Source organism: Austrofundulus limnaeus, unplaced genomic scaffold (genome assembly GCF_001266775.1).
Source record: "Austrofundulus limnaeus strain Quisiro unplaced genomic scaffold, Austrofundulus_limnaeus-1.0 Scaffold4, whole genome shotgun sequence".
NCBI classification, from domain to species: Eukaryota; Metazoa; Chordata; class Actinopteri; order Cyprinodontiformes; family Rivulidae; genus Austrofundulus; species Austrofundulus limnaeus.
In genome coordinates this window covers 3,194,121-3,212,988 of record NW_013952406.1, presented here as the reverse complement: position 1 = coordinate 3,212,988, position 18,868 = coordinate 3,194,121, and the positions used below count along the sequence as shown (strand labels likewise).

At 38.2% G+C, this 18,868-nt stretch overlaps 2 protein-coding genes across 2 annotated transcripts; one reads left to right on the top strand and one right to left on the bottom strand.

Annotated features, from left to right (window-relative positions):
* Positions 1 to 1,220: 1,220 nt before the first annotated feature.
* Positions 1,221 to 6,117, top strand: LOC106528358 (apoptosis regulator BAX). Its single transcript, XM_014023505.1, has 6 exons — positions 1,221 to 1,283; positions 1,885 to 1,933; positions 2,559 to 2,720; positions 4,415 to 4,550; positions 4,634 to 4,738; positions 4,819 to 6,117. Exons 1-6 carry the CDS (start codon positions 1,256 to 1,258, stop codon positions 4,915 to 4,917), a joined length of 579 nt encoding a protein of 192 aa, XP_013878959.1. The 5' UTR covers positions 1,221 to 1,255; the 3' UTR covers positions 4,918 to 6,117.
* A 683-nt stretch (positions 6,118 to 6,800) lies between these two features.
* On the bottom strand, positions 6,801 to 17,749 carry map3k14a (mitogen-activated protein kinase kinase kinase 14a). The gene is made up of 16 exons (XM_014023500.1): positions 17,460 to 17,749; positions 14,856 to 15,128; positions 14,703 to 14,781; positions 14,380 to 14,602; positions 13,545 to 13,931; positions 13,314 to 13,448; positions 13,101 to 13,230; positions 12,059 to 12,187; positions 10,858 to 10,962; positions 10,609 to 10,766; positions 10,355 to 10,505; positions 7,949 to 8,218; positions 7,775 to 7,866; positions 7,414 to 7,552; positions 7,227 to 7,327; positions 6,801 to 7,147 (listed from the first exon to the last, which is right to left on the bottom strand). The coding sequence occupies exons 2-16, from the start codon at positions 15,112 to 15,114 to the stop codon at positions 6,986 to 6,988; spliced, it is 2,520 nt and encodes an 839-aa protein (XP_013878954.1). The 5' UTR covers positions 15,115 to 15,128; positions 17,460 to 17,749; the 3' UTR covers positions 6,801 to 6,985.
* Between the last annotated feature and the right edge of the window lie 1,119 nt (positions 17,750 to 18,868).

Below are 18,868 nucleotides of genomic sequence, written 5' to 3'. Positions count from 1 at the left end.
TATATATATATATATATATATATATCTCAAAACTTTAAACATTGACCTCAGAGGTCTTTTAGCACTTTGAGTATGTGTTGTGAATAACTGTCAGCAATAACCACACCAAACTGTCTAAGTTAAAGCCACTTTTGTGAGTTGTTTGAGGTCAGCTGGCCGTGGCAGCCATTTTGAATCAGGTTGACTCTAAAAGTTATTTAGCTGGAGTTGTAATTTCAATAATCATGTTCTGTAAGTTTCATTTAGAATTGTCCAGTGGTTCTTGGGAAACCTTTGCCATTCAGTGAGGAGCAATAACAATAGACTGCTGTATAAAACTGTTAGCTGGGGTGGAAATAAGTACGTTGTTTAGATTGTGAAAGGAAGCTTCAAAATTTTGCTGCCATATCTGTATGATGCACACTTCTTTACTGACCACATCAAAGGTAAAGTATTTTTGTCACTTTGATCTGTATCTTGTTCCTTGTCATTTTAAAGCAGTGCTGTTGGTTTGGTTTGTGAATGGAGCCGCGTGTCATAAAATGACATTAGACTCTTGAAAGCAATAAAGTAATTTGTTTTGTGCTCACATTAATGCATATTGAAATATATGCATATTGTTTAGACATTGTGAAAGATAAGACAATCATCAATTACATATGCCTTGTAATTTACAGCTGTAGTAGATTTTTATGTTGTTGTTGCCCATACACTGTTTCAGGTTAAAAATAGTAAAGCATGTTAATGTAAACAAATATAACCAAGTTCTCAAAGTACTATGAGTGTCAGTAAAATGTGTAGCACTTTGGATGCGAAATTGAAAACGTGCAACTGTGCTGCAGGTTTTTAAAACAGTTATAGACTTTAACATTTTACTTTTTCATTTCTTGTTTTGAATGTCATTATGTAAAACTGTAACCTAACAGTTGTATTTTTAAAAGATTTTTCCTCAATATTTAAAGCACAGTTGCAATGATTTGTACAACGTAAATCTTATATAAAGAGTATGGGATGTGAGCCAAATGCTTCCACGTACTGTAATATCCATTTTTTTGGACATGATGTACATTGGAATAAATACATAAAGTATTTGTATGCATGTATAAGATGTACTTTTAATTTTTCTGTGTTTGTAAGCTTTATTTTATTGAAAGTGACCAAAATAAAAGAACAAAAACTTTGGACTGTGCTGACTGCATTACGTAACAGGTGTCCCCTCAGCATCCAGCCAGAAAAATAAATGTGGTCACGTGACTTTACGGAAGTACAAAACAAGATGGCATCGCAGGGTAGCGGGGATCAAGGTACGGGGCAGCATCCGCTATAATTTAACACCAAATAAGCTATGACAGGTTCCGTGTCTGTGTGGTAAACGTAGGAAATTTAACAGATAAATATTTTCCTCCCAGTTTTTATTTTACACATGTTTAATCGACACAGGAACATTAGACCGGACTGTTAGCTTAGCAACATGCTAAACGCTAGCTTTTCAGCTCGTTCATCACTCTGTGCTGATGGTGTTGTGTGGAAGAAATTCAAGTAATACAGTGAGTTGGCGAATGACATTAAAACGCCATACGGAATATGTTAAGTAGGCGTGTTGGTTATAAGCTACCATTTGAAAAAAAAAAAAGTCTTATAGCACATGAAATTAGCTCAAAACTGGGTTTGATTTCATACTGTCGAAAAATGTCGCAACTTACTTTTACTTAATCTGTTACTAAAAGAAAATCGACCACCATAAACCCTCAGTCATATTTAATTCGAAACGATTAACTTTATAAAGTAAATTATAACTGTATTGTAATATTTGACGGTTTAGGTGTGCCCTTAAATTGAAGTTTCGTTTTGACACTTTTGTCTTTTGCACTTGACTCATAACTTAAACCCTCCTTTGTTTTCCAGGGAACACAAAAGATCAGATAGTGGAAGTAGGAACTTTATTGTTAAAGGAGTAAGTATATAAATCTCATCTGAGATTCTCACAAATAAAGTGGAGGAATTATTGATTTTATGAGACTTTTGTAATAGGTTACAGATTTCTGTTTATGTCATTTTATATGGGATATTGTAACTAATTATTAATTATGAATGAAGAATTATGTGGCTAAATTGTTCTTTAACGGGTGTAGTTGTTTTCAAATATGTCTATGTTCATTCTGCATTTTCTTTTTGTAAAAACAAAAACAGTAACTTTAGATATTTTTTTGCTGTCTTCATATGGAATATATTGTTATATTTCCTGCTCTGAAAGATATTTTTGTTCAACAACACGGCCCATGACTTTTGTGTGTTGTATTGTTTGTTCTTCACGGCTGACTTAAGGTCAGCTCAGACTGACTGGAAGTTCAGTTATTGTTCGTGGTTTCATTCATATCATGGTTGTGTTATGAGTCATCCTTACTGTATGTGCTTGTGCAAAACAAAAAGAAAAAAACAGCGTTTCATTCTTCATTTATTTAATTTTTTCTTAGAAACTTACATTTTAGATTCACTTTTTAAATTTGATATATTTACCACAATTAACCAGTTACTCTCCAGCTATGCACTTAACACCTTTTTATTGTGTTTCTGTGTAGTTTCATCTACGAGCGGGTTCGGCAACATGCAGGTAGTGGCGACGCTGTAGTGACAAGGGAGCAGCTGGGTTCAACAGAGCTGATCGACCCGAACCACAAGAAGCTCGCTCAGTGCCTACAACAAATTGGAGATGAGCTGGATGGAAATGTAGAGCTTCAACGGTAGGCCACCTGACAATGTGTCTGTTACAACTTTCAATACTAAGTATTCCAAATTACAGCTGGTAAAATAAGTATTGAACACGTCAACATTTTTCTCAGTAAATATATTACTAGAGGTGCTAATGACATGAAATTTTCACCAGATGTTGGTAACAACCCAAATGATCCATACATACAAAGAAATCAAACCATAAATGTCCAGAAATGAAGTTATTTGTAATAATGTGGAATGGCACAGGGAAAAAGTATTGAACACACTTACTGAAACTTATCTAATACTTTGTACAAAAGCCTTTGTTGTCAATGACAGCTTCAAGATGCCTCCTGTATGGAGAAACTAGTGGCATGCATTGCTCAGGTGTGATTTTGGCCCATTCTTCCACACAAACAGTCTTCAAATCTTGAAGGTTTCGTYGACCTCTTCTATGAACTCTGATCTTTAGTTCTTTCCATAGATTTTCTGTTGGATTCAGGTCAGGTGATTGACTGGGCCATTCCAGCAGCTTTAGTTTCTTTCTCTGAAACCAACTGAGAGTTTCCTTGGCTTTGTGTTTGGGCTCATTGTCTTGCTGAAATGTCCAGCCACGTTTCATCTTCATCATCCTGGTAGATGGAAGCAGATTTTTTTTTTATCAAGAATGTCTCTGTACATTTTTCCACTCATCCTTCCTTCAATTATTTGAAGTTTGCCAGTACCATATGCTGAAAAACAGCCCCACACCATGAAGTTCCCACCTCCAAACTTCACTGTTGGTATGGTGTTTTTGGGCTGATGTGCAGTGCCATTTGACCRCCAAACATGATGTGTATTCTGGCATCCAAACAGTTCAATGTTGGTCTCATCTGACCAGACTATATWCTCCCACTATTACACAGGCTTGTTTAAATGTTGTGCAGCAAACTTTAAAGGAGCTTCAACATGCTGTTTCTTCAGCAGTGGAGTCTTGCGTAGTACAGGCCATGGTGGTTCAGTGCATTACTTATTGTTTTCTTTGAAACAAACGTACCTGCTAATTCCAGGTCTTTCTGAAGCTCTCCACAAGTGGTCCTTGGCTCTTGGACAACTCTTCTGATAATTCTTTTCACTCCTCTGTCAGAAATCTTGTGAGGAGCACCTGGTCGTGGTCGGTTTATGGTGAAATAATGTTCTTTCCACTTCTGAATTATGGCCCCAACAGTGCTCACTGGAACCTTCAGAAGTTTAGACATTCTTCTGTAACCGATGCCATCATTATGCTTTGCAACAATAAGGTTGTGAAGGTCTTGAGAGAGCTCTTTACTTTTACCCATCATCAGATGGTTCTTGTGTGATACCTGGCCATCATTTGGGTCTGAACCAGCTGATATTAACTTGCACTGACAAGGGGCAGGCTTGCTTTCTAATTACTGAGAGAGTTCAGCTGGTGTCTTGGCTTTCCATGCCTTTTTACACCTCCCTTTCTTCATGTGTTTGATACTTTTTCCCTGTGCCATTCCACATTATTACTAATAACTTCATTTCTGGACATTTATGGTTTGATTTCTTTATATGTATGGATCACTTGGGTTGTTACCGACATCTGGTGAAAATTTCATGTCATTAGCACCTCTAGTAATATATTTACTGAGAAAAATGGTGACGTGTTCAATACTTATTTTACCCACTGTATATATTAGCTATTATTTTTGTTACTAATAAACTGTCTTTTCCCTAGGATGATAAATGACTCGGCACTTAGTCCTTCGAAGGATGTCTTTATGAGAGTCGCCATTGAGATCTTTTCAGATGGAAAATTCAACTGGGGCAGGGTGGTTGCACTCTTTTACTTTGCCTGTCGGCTCGTTATCAAAGTAAGTAGAACACTTTTGTTATGCTTTACTTGCTTTCATCCGAAACAGTTTCACAGGATTACTTTTTCCTCCCGTCTCTCCAGGCTCTAATTACCAAACTTCCGGATATCATCAGAACAATAATCACCTGGACGATGGACTACCTCCGGGACAACGTGATCGGCTGGATAAGAGATCAAGGCGGCTGGGTAGGCAAATAGCTAACAAATGTGATTAACTGGTTAAGTAGTTGTCTTGATATTAATATGCATGTCCCTATGAATTTTAGGAGGGTATCCGTTCCCATTTTGGCACACCTACATGGCAGACAGTGGGAGTTTTCTTGGCCGGTGTTCTAACCACTGTTATAGTCATACGCAGAATGTGAGAGACATTCAAAGAGCGGATGGAAGAAAGATGGGAAGAGTTACAACCAAGAGGACAGAAGCGAGATAAAAGAAGATGACAGGGTAACAGGAAGATGTTAAGGCAGAGTGATCAGGAGGCACTCGTATTTGGAGCCCTGGTCTTTGTCTCCCACTTGAGTGGAAAATTGGGAGTTGGACTTTAAGCACTGTTCACAAAGCGATTTAAGGAGTGAGCTGTGCGTGATAACGTGTGCAAACTCAAAGAAAAGGAAAGGAATTCAGACTTGAAGAAAGAAAGTTTTATGTAACTTATTTTTTATTTGGTACAAAGTCACTGCACTCATTTCTGCCATCAAACAATATCTTGACAAAAAAAAACTGTTCAAAGATGTTTTTCTGTTGTTTTAGTTGTAGTTCTTTCAAGACATTTTGCTTTTCTGATCTTCCCAGTCACTATTTATGTCATCATTATGTCCGTATGCTAGCAATTTTATATCCATATGAATTTGTGAGTCACTGGTTGAAATCTTTTAAAATCAATGTTAGACAAGGCGTATTTGCAACCCCTTTATTAGAGCACTTAAAAGGTGATGTAGGTAAAAGACTACTCTCACCTAAAGTAAAACCAGCAGCTAATTAATGCCCGTGTCTTCCCATAAAAACACAGCTCAGCTTTATTTCAGGGGTTTAAAAAAAAGTGCCACACCAGAGTTGTGTATAAAGTTTTGTTTACATTTAATGAATCATTTCAAGGTTAAAGACAGAAACCTAGTAAAATGAATTAAATCATTTCTTTTCTATAGATACAATCAATTGCTGTTTTGAGGTATTTCAATAACCACAAGCTTATTGTGGCTCCCAGTTTTGTTTTTGTAGAAGCCATGCGTCATGAGTATAAAGGGACATGTGCTTCATGCTGCAAACAGAGCAATGGACTGCTCAGATACTTACCTCAATTTTGACACAATCGAAGGACTGTATTTTTACATCAGTTATTCAGTCTGCTGCAACGTTGTTTACGCAGCGGAATGATTTTGATACATTTCTTTTCGTCAGTGCCTTGGTGTTTTCGTTTTTAAATGACGAGTCTTTTTGATATTATCAAGTTCCCTGCTTTTCTATCACATTTGTAAGGCTCACACTGATTCCGATTATCCCTGAAAGGTTTTTTTCGCAGTGACTTTTATGTTGTAATACAGAAAATAAATGTTTTAATTCTTCTTCTTGCTGTGTGCATGCATTATTTACGCCAGGGGTGTCAAACTCCAGTCCTCGAGGGCCGCTATCCTGCATTTTTTAGAGGTTTTCCAGCTCCAACACACCTGATTCAGTGATTGAATTAACTCTTCAAATTGGGCAGAAGCCTGTTAATTACCCAGCGATCAAAATRTGGTGTGGTGGAGCAAGAAAACCTCTAAAACATGCAGGATAGCGGCCCTCGAGGACAGGAGTTTGACACCCCTGATTACGCAATGAATGTTTGTTTATTTGAACAGAGCTGTCACTAAATGTAATGCGTATGTTTTAATATTCAATTATTTGCTTTTAATTTCCACTCACGGCAAATTGTCAGTTTTCATATTGACATTGAGTGGCTTTTAAAGTTTGAGGTTTTCACATTCACACAGACGGCTAAACTAAACTAGGGTCTGAGTGCCAGAAAACTCAACTTTTATTTATTTAGCTACTCTTACCCTCTTTGGCTAAAATTTGTTTACAGCCTTCACCAGACCAGAGTGCCTAAACATTTACATGCTACTGGTCTAACCTCACTTCAGCTTACTGATAACTATTTGACAGTCACTACAGTACACCACAATGACCAAAACCAATTAGACTAAATGTATCCACCATCACTATAATATCACAAACTGGACTTGAAGTAATGACTAATGAAGAATAGTTAGCTCACAGAATAATCCAATGTTTATTTCATGAATATAAAAGCATACAAACATTACACAACACTATCATTTGTAACATTTAAGATCTTTGACGTTAAAACATAAAAACTGGGACAATGAAATCTTTTTAGCATGTGAAATGATCCGCAAGTTTTCATTCAGTGACAGCAAAGTTTTGAGGGCTCTATCTCGTTTCCAGCATGCCGTCTTTGACCCTCCACTTCCACGTGGGGCTGAAGTCTGGAGCTGGAACACAGTGGAGCTCCAGACCAGAATCCAGCACTTCCTCGCAGTGAGAGATCTGCTGACCCTGCAGGGTCTCCAGAGTGAACACTCGCTCAGAGATCTACAAAAGAAACACTCATTTAGCTCCTCCTCCTTCACAAAAGCTCATTATAAGAAGAAATTGTTTTGACGTATAGTACCTGATCGCTGATTCCAGTAGCGATGTGGCCAATCCTCACTCGACGCTTCTCTCTGATCCGAATGCTTCTCCTGTTGAAGTTTCTGATGCAGACATCCACCCCTGTTCCAACAGCAGAACGTTAACCACTGATAGATAAAATACTGCACAAACTAGAGGGGAGGGGATATTTAGACATCTTATCTCACCTTCAAAACACCAAGGTGGTGGAAATGGTGTTTGACCAAGCAAATCCACGCTGAAGGCCTGCACATCTGGCTGACTGTTGTAGGAGAAGAAGCCAGAGCTGAATTCATCACATGGGCTCAGGGACCAGCGGCCAGAGTCCTTAGGAAAAAACAAACAGTTAAAACTTTTTCAATTATTGAACACAAAATAAGCTCCTTTATAAATAAAATGTGTGGTAAATTATGAAACACTAGCCAGACTTTCAGGAATATATCATACCATAGCTTAGCAAGGTAAACTAATGTCTTATTATAGTAGGGGACGAAAAATGGGTCTTGAAAACTCAAAATAAATGTGTGATTCTGTCTTTTTTTAAGTCACCTTTTTCTCCCTCGGCTCACTGTTGATACACGACAGGAGCTGCTCCTGCTCCTCAGCAGAATGAAGGTGAGACAGGCTGCTCAGGTAGAAGTCTGAAATCAAACATGACAGCCATGAGCACAGTTTAGGCACAACATGTAACAATGTGAAAATCCACAGCAAAAAAAACGTCACCTCGCTCCAGTTTACGAAGCTCAAGCTCCGGCATTGTGGAGATCTTGTTGCTCCACCTTTGGCTTGGCTTAGAGATCAGCGTTTGTGGACCAGAATGCAGTTTCTGTGTCTTTAACCCTGCCGTGATCACTTTTTCAGCGGACTCCATTTGATTCTTTTTGTCTTCGAAGTCGACGCTGCTGTTATTGAGTTGCGGGGAATCGGGCAGTTTTCTGACATTATACAGAGGATCTGTGTAGGGGCCTTTGACCGGACTGGTGAGTCCTCCAACTGTAGYTTCAAAAAGAAACAAATTCATTTAAACTTTAATTCATCAGATTATCTTCAATCTGAGATCAATCTGCACACTAAGACAATAAAAATGGAAAAGTCATCACAGAACTAAGCTAAAATGAAGCTATAGATGATTGGTCTAATTTTGCTGCTAAGACTTCATTATGTTGCTGATTGCTTACATCTTTAACACAAAACTAATAATCATAGTTAGGTCCATTAGATCTATTTGGGTAGTGACAAAACTTCAGCTCCTCAACATGTGCCCATCCTGCTTTTAAAGGAACAAAAAATAATTGGACAATTGACTCAAAAGCTATTTCATGGACACGAGTGGGCAATTCCTTCATTATGTCATTCTCAGTTAGCAGATAAAAGGCCTCAAGTTGATTTGAGGTGTGGTGATTCATTTGGAATATTTTGTTATGAAGAAAACATGCAGTTAAAGGAGCCCTCCGTGCAGGTGAAACAAGCCATCCACTGGTGAACTCATCAATGCAAAAAGACCTGGACGCCCATGGAAGACAAAAATGGTGGATGATCYCAGGATAATTTCCATGGTGAAGAGATACCCTTTCACAACTTTGAACAAGGGATGCAAGTTATCGATTAATGAATTAATCTAAAGCTGATTGACTAAAACACACTGAACTACACCCTAGCTATAAAATCCAAACACTGTCTTTAATTAATCTTTATGGCTCTTGCTGTATCTTGTCTTTTTATTTTCTTCTTCCTGTAGATTTTTTTGCTGCTTGACAAATAACTTTGGGCCTCAGTCAGAAAAAAATACTGGGGGGGGTTATATTTTTAGTCTCGAGATAAAGGATAAAACTGACAGTGAATCTGTGTTTTTTTTTCATGGGACCATGTTTCCTGCACGCGGCGACACATCAAATTGGACAAACAGTTCAAGAGAAAAAAAAAAGTGCCATATATTATTTATCATAAATTCCGGTTTTACTTTGTCTTTCAACGCAATTCAAAAACTGTTTTAAAGTTTGAAGTCTCTACTTTTGACTCAAATTTTAACAGAGTCACGGTGAGGGCATATCTTTCTGGTGTGTCTAAGCAAACATTATTAGTTAATCAAATGGAACAAACTTTAATCTAAGAAACCATTTGACAATCAATCATAAGTCTTTTAATTGTTTTCATCCCTACATCCAACCAAGTGAACAACACTCTCGAGGAGGTAGGCATTTCAATATAAAAATCTACCATAAAGAGAAGACTGCATTAAAAGTAACTATAGAGAGCTCGCTGCACAGTGCAAGCCACTTATTAGCCTCAAGAACAAAAAGGCCAGATTGGACTTGGCTTGAAAAGATCTAAAAGAAGCCAGCACAGTTCTAGAAGAACATTCTTTGGACAGATGAAACCAAGATCAACCTCTACCAGAATGATGGAAAGAGAAAAGTCTGGTGAAGGTGTGGTACAGATCATGATCCAAAGCACCACATCATCTGTAAAACAGCAGAGCAGTGTGATGGCTTGGGCATGCATGGCTGCCAGTGGCACTGGGTCACTAGTGTTTATTGATGATGTGACACAGGACAGAAGCAGCCCAATGAATTCTGAGGTATTCAGAGACAGACTGTGTGCTCAGATCCAGACAAATGCAGCCAAACTGATTGGTCATCATTTCATACTACAGATGGACAATGACCCAGGAGTTTATTAAAGCAAAGAAGTGGAATATTTTTGAATGGCCAAGTCAGTCACCTGATCTCAACCCAAGTTAGGAGCAGTTCACTTGTTAAAGACTAAACTTCAGACAGAAAGGCCCACAAACAGAAACTGAAAACCACTGCAGTGAAGACCTGGCAGAGCATTAAAAAGGAGGAAACACAGCATCTGTGACGTCCACGAGTTCAAGACTTCAGGCAGTCATTGCCAACAAAGGCTTTTCAACCAAGTACTAGAAATGAACATTTTGTTTACAAAAAATATGGACCTAACTGTAGGTTTTTCACTGTTAACGTTTTTTAAAAATGAAATTTATAATTACTTAAATAGATCAAAGTTTCCATAAAATAAATAATGAACGTCTGGAGCCAAACCTTCACTTATGAACATGTTATTTGAATTACTATGAAGACAGTACAAATGGGGGAAGTAACGATACTTCACCTTCTTTCAGAGCTCTGTCTGTTTTTTCTTTAAGTTGAGTTGCTGATGGTCTCTTTACTGGATCCTTCTGGAGTCCAGCCTTTAAAACCTCAGCTGTGTGATGGCTACAGTCAGGTGGGATCTCTCTGAGAGGAGGGGGATCATTTGCAATCTGTAACCATCAGAATAAGATTTGGTGATTCGTGTCATCTTACCCTAAAGAACAAATATATTTTGTGAAGCAACAAYTTTATCTGTGCTGTGGTGAATAGCACCTTCAGGTAGAGTATACAGGTGTAGTATCTCGTCCACGGTTGACACCCGTTGAGCATGTGCAGTAACATACAGCAGCTGCTCCACACATCTGCTTTGGCTCCGTGGGGTTCCCCTTTTACGATCTCAGGGGCCATGTGGGTCTCTGTGCCTTTTAGGTCTGGGATGAATTACACGTGGGAATTAAAAACATGCAAAAGGATAAATAAAACGCTGCTTAAATGAAAAGCTTATCATGCGTGGCKTTTTACCTTTGGACCCACTCAGGCTCCACCCTTGATTGTCAAGTTTCTCTGCATGTCCGAAGTCACACAGGAAGGTGTCTCTCCCGTCCTCTGAGAGCAACACATTGTCAGCTGTGAGAACCAAGCAGAGACGTTAATCTTGGTCTTACAGGCGCATCGTCAGAGATGAAGTTGGTGCATGAGATAATTAGAAACAGGGCAGCTCCATGGATAAACAGTCCATAAACAAAAGAGCTGTATGAGAGGAAAATATGATTTCAGTTTGGTACAGCTGCAGCAAAAAAAAAAAAAACACTTTCATCTGGACTGAATAACGAGAAAATATTTTTCCTGAAGCATTACAAACACCAGGGGGAGCTTCAGCTTCAAGAAAAAAACATGTTTAGTCCTCTTTTGCACAGGCTCATTTGTTGCACTTAGATCATTGTGGTTTCATTTTACAGTTTCCTCCTTTTGACACACTTTTCTATTTCTATCTTTTGTTGTCTTTTCAGTTTCAGTACTTTTTTCTTTTCTGTTTAACTTACTGTTTATACTTTGCTATTTCTCTTTTACTGTTCTCGCCGTCTACTTCTTCCTCCTTGTCCCATCCCCCCATCCGTTTCGTTCTCCCTTTTCTTTCTAGCTCTCCTGATCTTGTGCACATGCGCTGTTTCTAAACAGCAGCGGTGAGTCACGCTGTGGGAAATTCCCAGCCCCTCAGCGGTAATCTGGTTTCACAAAGCACACAGGTGCCTCACGATCAAATCTAGTCTGTCTATGACACTGGTATTCCATACAAAAGACATGAACTGCTTTTAAGAATACCAACTTTCTACTACCTTTGTTTATTTGATTTTCCACTGGAAACCACAACAAAAGGACAGTCAACCTGTTGCACTGTGACAACTAGGAAATCCTTGTTTTAGCTTGGTTATTTGTTTATCCTAAATATTTATATTTCATGATTAAAAATTACCTTTTCGCACATTTCCAGGGGAAAAAAAAAAGCCCTTTCCATAATGCCATTTCCCGCTGCACATCCTCCAAAAAGTTATTTATACAAATCAGTTAAGATTAAAACTAATCTTTTATTAAAACATGTCTCAGTACACAAACACTAACAGCTTCAATAGGTCAAAAACAATTCATTTGATGCCGTCCTTTTTTATCATAATTCATACCAGACATGGAAACTAGAAAGAAAACCATCCTTTGTTTAACGTACCTTTAATATCTAAATGCACCACTTTTTTCTTCACCAAGTATTCCAGCGCTGTTAGAACTTGAGAGAAGTAGTGCAGACTTAAATCTTCAGGCAGTCGGCCACGCTGCACAATCAGCTGCCCCAAAGAGTCTGGACATGACAGATAAGGTCAAAGATTAGATTAAAAAGTAGATTCAATGCTTCTTTTCACCCAGGCAAGCTTTTTTTATTGAGGCCAGCAAATAAGCCAAAGTCTGAATTTAAAAGTAAAAACTTTTCAGCCTTTGACCCTCAAAATACCATCAGCAGAGACCCGAGCCCCAAACTGTTGTTGGATCATAAACATTGTTTTCACGTCAAAAAAAATAAGAGCATAGTAACAATATTCATTATGCTATTTTTGTCCATTTTAAGTACACAACTACTACTACTACTTTATTTAAAGCACTTTAAAACAACCACAGCTGCAACAAAGTGCTGTACATATAAAATCAAAACATGAAAAACACAAAATAAATATTAAAAACAATAAATAACAATAAAACAGGAATAAATCTAAAAAAAATTCTCAGGCTGTGCTAAAAGCCAGGGAGTAGAAATGTGTTTTTAGACAAGTTTTAAAAATGGACAGCGAATGGGCTTGTCTGACAGAAAGTGGAAGACTGTTCCATAATTTTGAATGAGCACTACACTAAACTTACTCTTTTGTATCAACGAAGGCAAAAAAAAAATGTTGTTAGTTGTTATTTTGTAATATAATTCAGAAAATCTTTTCAGGACCCCACCTTGATGTTTTGGGACCCCATTGCGGTCCCGACCCCAACTTTGGGAACCACTGAGATAGACCACTGTGATCTTTAATGCAATACACATCACAGCATTTTAAGGAAACAGTCATTTACGCATGTTGACCCTAATCACATCCTCATCCCTATACCCCATTATCTTCATGTTTAAACAATTGCACACAAGCGTGTGACAGCAATAGCTGTTAGTCACAAGAAAATGTGCTGTTTTTAAAGAAAACTACAACTAAAAAAAGACAGAAATGAGGCTTATTTACCAGACTTCTGGTCCATCAAAAGGAGCACATACGGCCCGCTTCTTATCACTCCAAAGAGCTCCACCACTCGAGGAGATCTGAGGGTACTCCACGCACCCACCTCCTCACTGGTGAACCTCTTCAGGGCAATCTGCGACAAAATATTGGAGACGAAAAATTAGGCCTTCACTTGGCAGACTGATGAAAAATACAGAGGGTGTCACGCTTGTTTACCTTTTTGACTGCATATTTGAATCCTGTGTTGAGATCTTGAGCACTGTACACTTCACCATAAGAACCTTGTTTGATAAAATGTAATAAGTTGTATTCACTCTTTTCTTTGTACTCTGAGTCCATGAGCTTAATTTTCTTTAAAGAAAAAAAAAAGAGAAACAAGTAAATTTAAGTAAAAGCCTTATAAATGGAATATAACAGACAGTAAGGAGACTAAAGAGAAGAACATACATCATTGTAAAAAATGAGTCCTTCGTTGCACTCTGAATCATCAGAGAACTCATCTTCGCTCAGGTTTATCTCTCTTTCCACATCTTTAAAAAATGGCCCTGCGTAGCACGGGTCCCCCTGGCTGACACTGCCCCTGAGACCAGCAAGAGCGAGGGAACAGTCTCCCAGACTACTGTTTGAGTCGGAGCTTCTGTCCTGCTCGTATGACTGGAAGGTGGAGTGGGGGCACACGACGGGGTCAGGCCAGTTCAGAGGAGAGCAGCTGGAGCCGGGGTTGTAGATTCGTCCGGTGAAAAAAGCATGTCCTCGATCCTGCTCGACCAAGCTCTCGATGCTGCTGGAGCAGGACGTGCTGAGGTCGCGGCTCCCTCCTAGACACGACGACTCCTTCAGGAGAAACGCAACGAAGTAACATAGTTGATCAAACAAAGGGAAGTTTGTACTCTCAGGGACTGAACAGTCAAGGACATGGCAGGCAGTTTGTTTTTTTTCAACTCAGAATTCCACTTCTTCAACAAAGGAAGGCAAAGATAAGATACCATGTTCTGTACAGATTCTGTCTGTTCTAATTATTATACACAAATAATAACCTATTTTTTAAACAGGTTTCTAAAATATAAGTCCAAAGTTGCTTATACTAAGCAGAGGCAACTTTAAAAATAAAAACGTAAGTCAGTAGTGTGTTGAAATATTTTATGAAAACGTATAGGTTTATCTGTATAAAACAGTGTGATAAGTTGCCTAATTATTCATGCAATCCTCAATAGGATTACTGTTTACTCTAAATATGATATTAAGTGATTGCGACTTTCAAAATATTATATCCAGTTCTCACCTGGATCAGGTTTACAGAACTCCCACTCTCCTGTTCGGGGACTCCTGACGGCGTTCGATGTCTCTGCCGCTGGGTCTCCTTCTTCTTCTCCTGCTTTTTCTTRCCCTTGCCTTTTGGTTTCCTCCGGTTTTTCCTTCTCTGCGTGTGGCTGGCTGTAGTTCTGCCCGGCTCCTGGACGGAGGCCGTCGTCGGGCACGCCACATTGTTGGGTTCCAAGGAAAGACTGGAGGAAAGGAACGATGAGATATTTATACACACAATTCAGAAACTAAAAAAGAAATAAATAAATAAATTTGGGGAGAGTTACCAAATCAGTGTTATACCTGTGGAAACAGTTTGGGGAGGGAACAAACGAGCGTTCGAAGCACGAGGGACTAAACTCCTGAGAGTCCTGGGTTTCACCTAAATAAAAAAAACCGATGGACGTTAAACTCATATTTTACGTCAAATAAATAAAAATAAGCAAAGATAATTACATTCTGCCTGAGCGATGATCGTTGAGGTCTTTATTGGCAATTCTCCCACTTGTTCAGCAGTTCCTCGTGTGATGAGTTTATTAATAAGATTGATGGCACCCCACTCCGGGACAGGCAGGTAGCCCTTTTTTGAGTCCTTCCCCTCTTCTTCTGCCTCCTGCTCTGTGCTGGAGCAGACTGGGTAGGACCCCTTCAGTTCAGCTTTGGGTAAGCCGGAAAATGGCTCAGTTGAGTTGAAAAACCTCTGCCTCACCGCCATTTCATTTGAAGGATCTGGAATCAAAGAAAATCATGTTAAGTTCTTTCTTGAAACACATTGAGGTTTTATAGTCTGAGACAGTTTGGACCATTTATGTAGCTTTTTGTGAGAAGCTGGTGTTATTTTTCCTAAAATAGAAAGGTTTTAATCTGTCTTAATCTGAGTTGTTGTTTTTTGTTTGTTTGTGGGGMTTTTTTTGTATTTGAAAATGCAAAAAAATGTCTTTTTATCTTTTTTGTATTATTGTTTTTGAACCCCAGATACACATTCTGACAAGAAAAGCCTAAAACCCGAAGAAATCTGGTATACTCTCATTTGACAAAGAAACTCAGTAAATTACCATGTTTGTCAAACTGGAAACATTCACAGTTTTTGCTCTTAAATAATTATTATAAATCCAAGCGAATGCAATGTTTTTGTCATAATTACCAAAGTCAAAGTGGGCGAAACATGTTTGTTTGTACTGCTAGCAAAATAACTCATGAATAACTCACTGTTAAGATTTTAATGAAATGTTTTGAAAACAATCATTGGGTCGACGTTTACAACTGGATAGAATTAGACTCAAATAGGGCTGTACCAATTAATCGATTAATCGACAACTAATTGATTATTAAAATATTCGATGACTAATTTAATAATCGATTAATCGTTTTCTTTTTTTTTTGTTCTTTATTTTGTTTTTCTCTCCAAACTGCTTTGACACCTTCCACTGCCACATCTGCCTTTCTGTCCTTGACACACATGTACAGTAGTGGTAACTGGGGTAGGCCGTGGACATCACAAGTAGGGCTGAACCGATTAGTTGAAATAATCGATGACGTCGATTATGTAAATTTGTCYADYCAGATTTTTTATTATCGATTCGCTGTATTACATAACCACCAGGTGAATGTTCATGCAATTCTATTTCGGTACCTAAAAGCATCATTGCGACTGTATGTGAGTTTTTCATGAAAATATTACAATTACAATAATATTACAATTACAGAAAACACTACAATATTAAAGAACTGTTCTTGTTAATCTGATGAAAACATTTTAAATTTCCAGTGCACTCACATCAGAATAACTTATAGATTTGTTGTTAGAATAATCGATTAATCGAAAAAATAATTGTTAGATTAATCGATTAGAAAATAATCGTTTGGTACAGCACTAGACTCAAACCAATTCAATATGGCAGCCATAGCCAAATGAGCTTAGACGACACAAGATGGCTCCACTTCTCTAACGTTACAATGATGAGCTAAAATTTAGTGTGGTACTATAGTTGTTCACAACACATTATGTGATATTGCAATAAGACTGAGCATCATGTTATTGTCAGTAGTTTACCAAAATGGCTACAGCGCCATCATTTCTTCTGGTCTCAAAGGTGGTAAGTTTTAAACAATGCTAGGAATTTTATTAAAAAGTTCCTTTACAATTGTTTTAATACAAAAAATGGCTTCAAAACTCTGGGACAAAAATGGTTTTGCATCATTTTGACATTAGTCATGTCTGCTGCTGGTGAGTGAGTGACCTTTATAAGTTTGCAGCAAAAAAATGTGTATCTTCTGCTAATCTGTGGGTGATCTAAACAGAAAACACGKTGACAAAAAAGCCAACACACATTGCATCTCTTTTACATTAGTTTGGAGATATTGATGCTTTTTWAATTATTTTATCTGAGGAGTAGTTTTTGACACTATCTGGCCCAAAAGTAAACACTATTTTCTAAAACAGTTATTAAAAGAAGAAGAAAAATAAATAAAATTTGACTCCAAATCAGACTGAGAATTTACTCTGGTAATCGAACACATACTGTACATATAAGTCCAACAACTGTTTATTGTACCATTTTAGAGACAGTTTGGACTGTGCCGTGCAAGACAACACTTGATTACCAAACTGAACTGAAACTTTAAACACTTTCAGAGGGGCAGACAAGACAGGAAACTGAACCCCGGCCTTGTTTTCACAGTTGCAACTGTTTCATTAAAGCAAGCACTCCATTTCGGTTAGAGGAAGTAGTTTAGGTGAGGCACAGCTGGACTGAATTTCCAATAATGATTTGCGTGACTGTGGCCAGAAGAGTACAGTGTGACTGTAAAACTAATACATTTACACATACTGTTTTTATCTTAGCAGAGCTTAGAAGCTCAGTTGCAGCCTATTGCATCAGTGCAACCCTTGATCACAGCCTTTCACACAAAGATGAAGGCTGAAATCTTCACTAAAACAATTGCAGAGCTAGTTTATCATGTGTATTTTTTGCATCAGCAAAACTCACAAGTTCAATCCATTCCCACAGGTAAATATACTGTGACTTCACCAAAATGTGTTAAAATTTAAAATATTACCTTTTGTCTGCCGACTCCATGCACTGATAAATCAAAAACAACGCGGTTTCACTGTTACTTCCGCATCACAACGCTGCACCACCACACCCTGACAAATTTACGTGGAAAGGAAGTTGAAAAAAATACTGCTATAAACAAAACCGCACAAAACAACTCTGTGTATACATGAGGTGGCGCAGTTAAAAAAAAAGGGACAGATAAACTCAAGTCCGAACTGCTATCTGACATTTAAACGTTCAGAATAACCTCATCTACGTCAGCTAGGTGCTCAGTTTGTCCTTCTTGTCCTTCATGACTTTTGGTAACAGCTCAGCCTCGCCTGCTTTGCTCTCAGCTCTGTTTGATGCTGGCTGGCGGCCAGTGGGAGGAGGAGCATGCCGATCATGGCTTATGGGAAATGCTTCTCCACTTCCCCATATTCCCCCCCCTCCTTCTGCTCTCTCCATCAGAACTGGTTTACTTACTCTGCCTTGCAGCTACCACAAATAAAAAAACGTTTGATGATCAGCTGTGACCTAAGAACAGAGTAAAAGCAGAATGAGAGCATTTTATTCCCTCTCAATGCATGATGATGTTTTGGTCTGAATAAATGAAAAGTTGAACTAAGCACACAGTACTAATTTTTCATTTATACAGGCTGTCTGGCACTTTTATGCATATTTGCGCTATATTTCATTTCCTTTATTTAACCAAGTTAAAACCCTAATTGATCATGATATTACTTGCAAGGGAGACCTACATACATACTAATCAGCTGAGATAAAGTTCTTCTAAAAGCCCCCTTAAATGTGAAGACATTTGTGACCTTTCGTGAGTGGTAATCCTAATAAGCACGTCCCCTCAGAGGAGCAAAGAGTTGCTCATAATGTAAAGGTCTGTCACACTTCATGTTAAGCCAACATACACTCTTCGTTGCATGTGTTGTCAGTGACAACCACAGTCTGTCTTTCTATTCTTAAAAAAAAAACACATCTGCCATTATGAGTATATTCTTGTGGAAAATATTTGCAACGTCTGAATTTAGAGCAAACATATGAGCTGTCTTTATCTATCTGAAACAATCTCACTTTCTTTTCTTTTAAGCAGCAAAACAACTTACTCAATTCAAAACCACTATTGAACACAGGAAATTCAGAATACCGCCCTGCTGCACGCCAAGAACTGAATGCAAGTTGCAAGATGCACCTGTACTGACAGGAAACAAGGTCTTAAAAATAAATAATAAAGACAAGCCTTCAAGAAATGCATATCACCAAGACTTTTAAACTAAAATCATAACGTCCTGATGCATCTCAATAATCCAGGTAAAAAATCAAACAAAGCAACCACTGTTCAAAAGAATGTCCCAACACAGACGAGCTACATCTAATGGCCAGAACTCTGCAGTTTTCACTCATTTACAGGCCAGC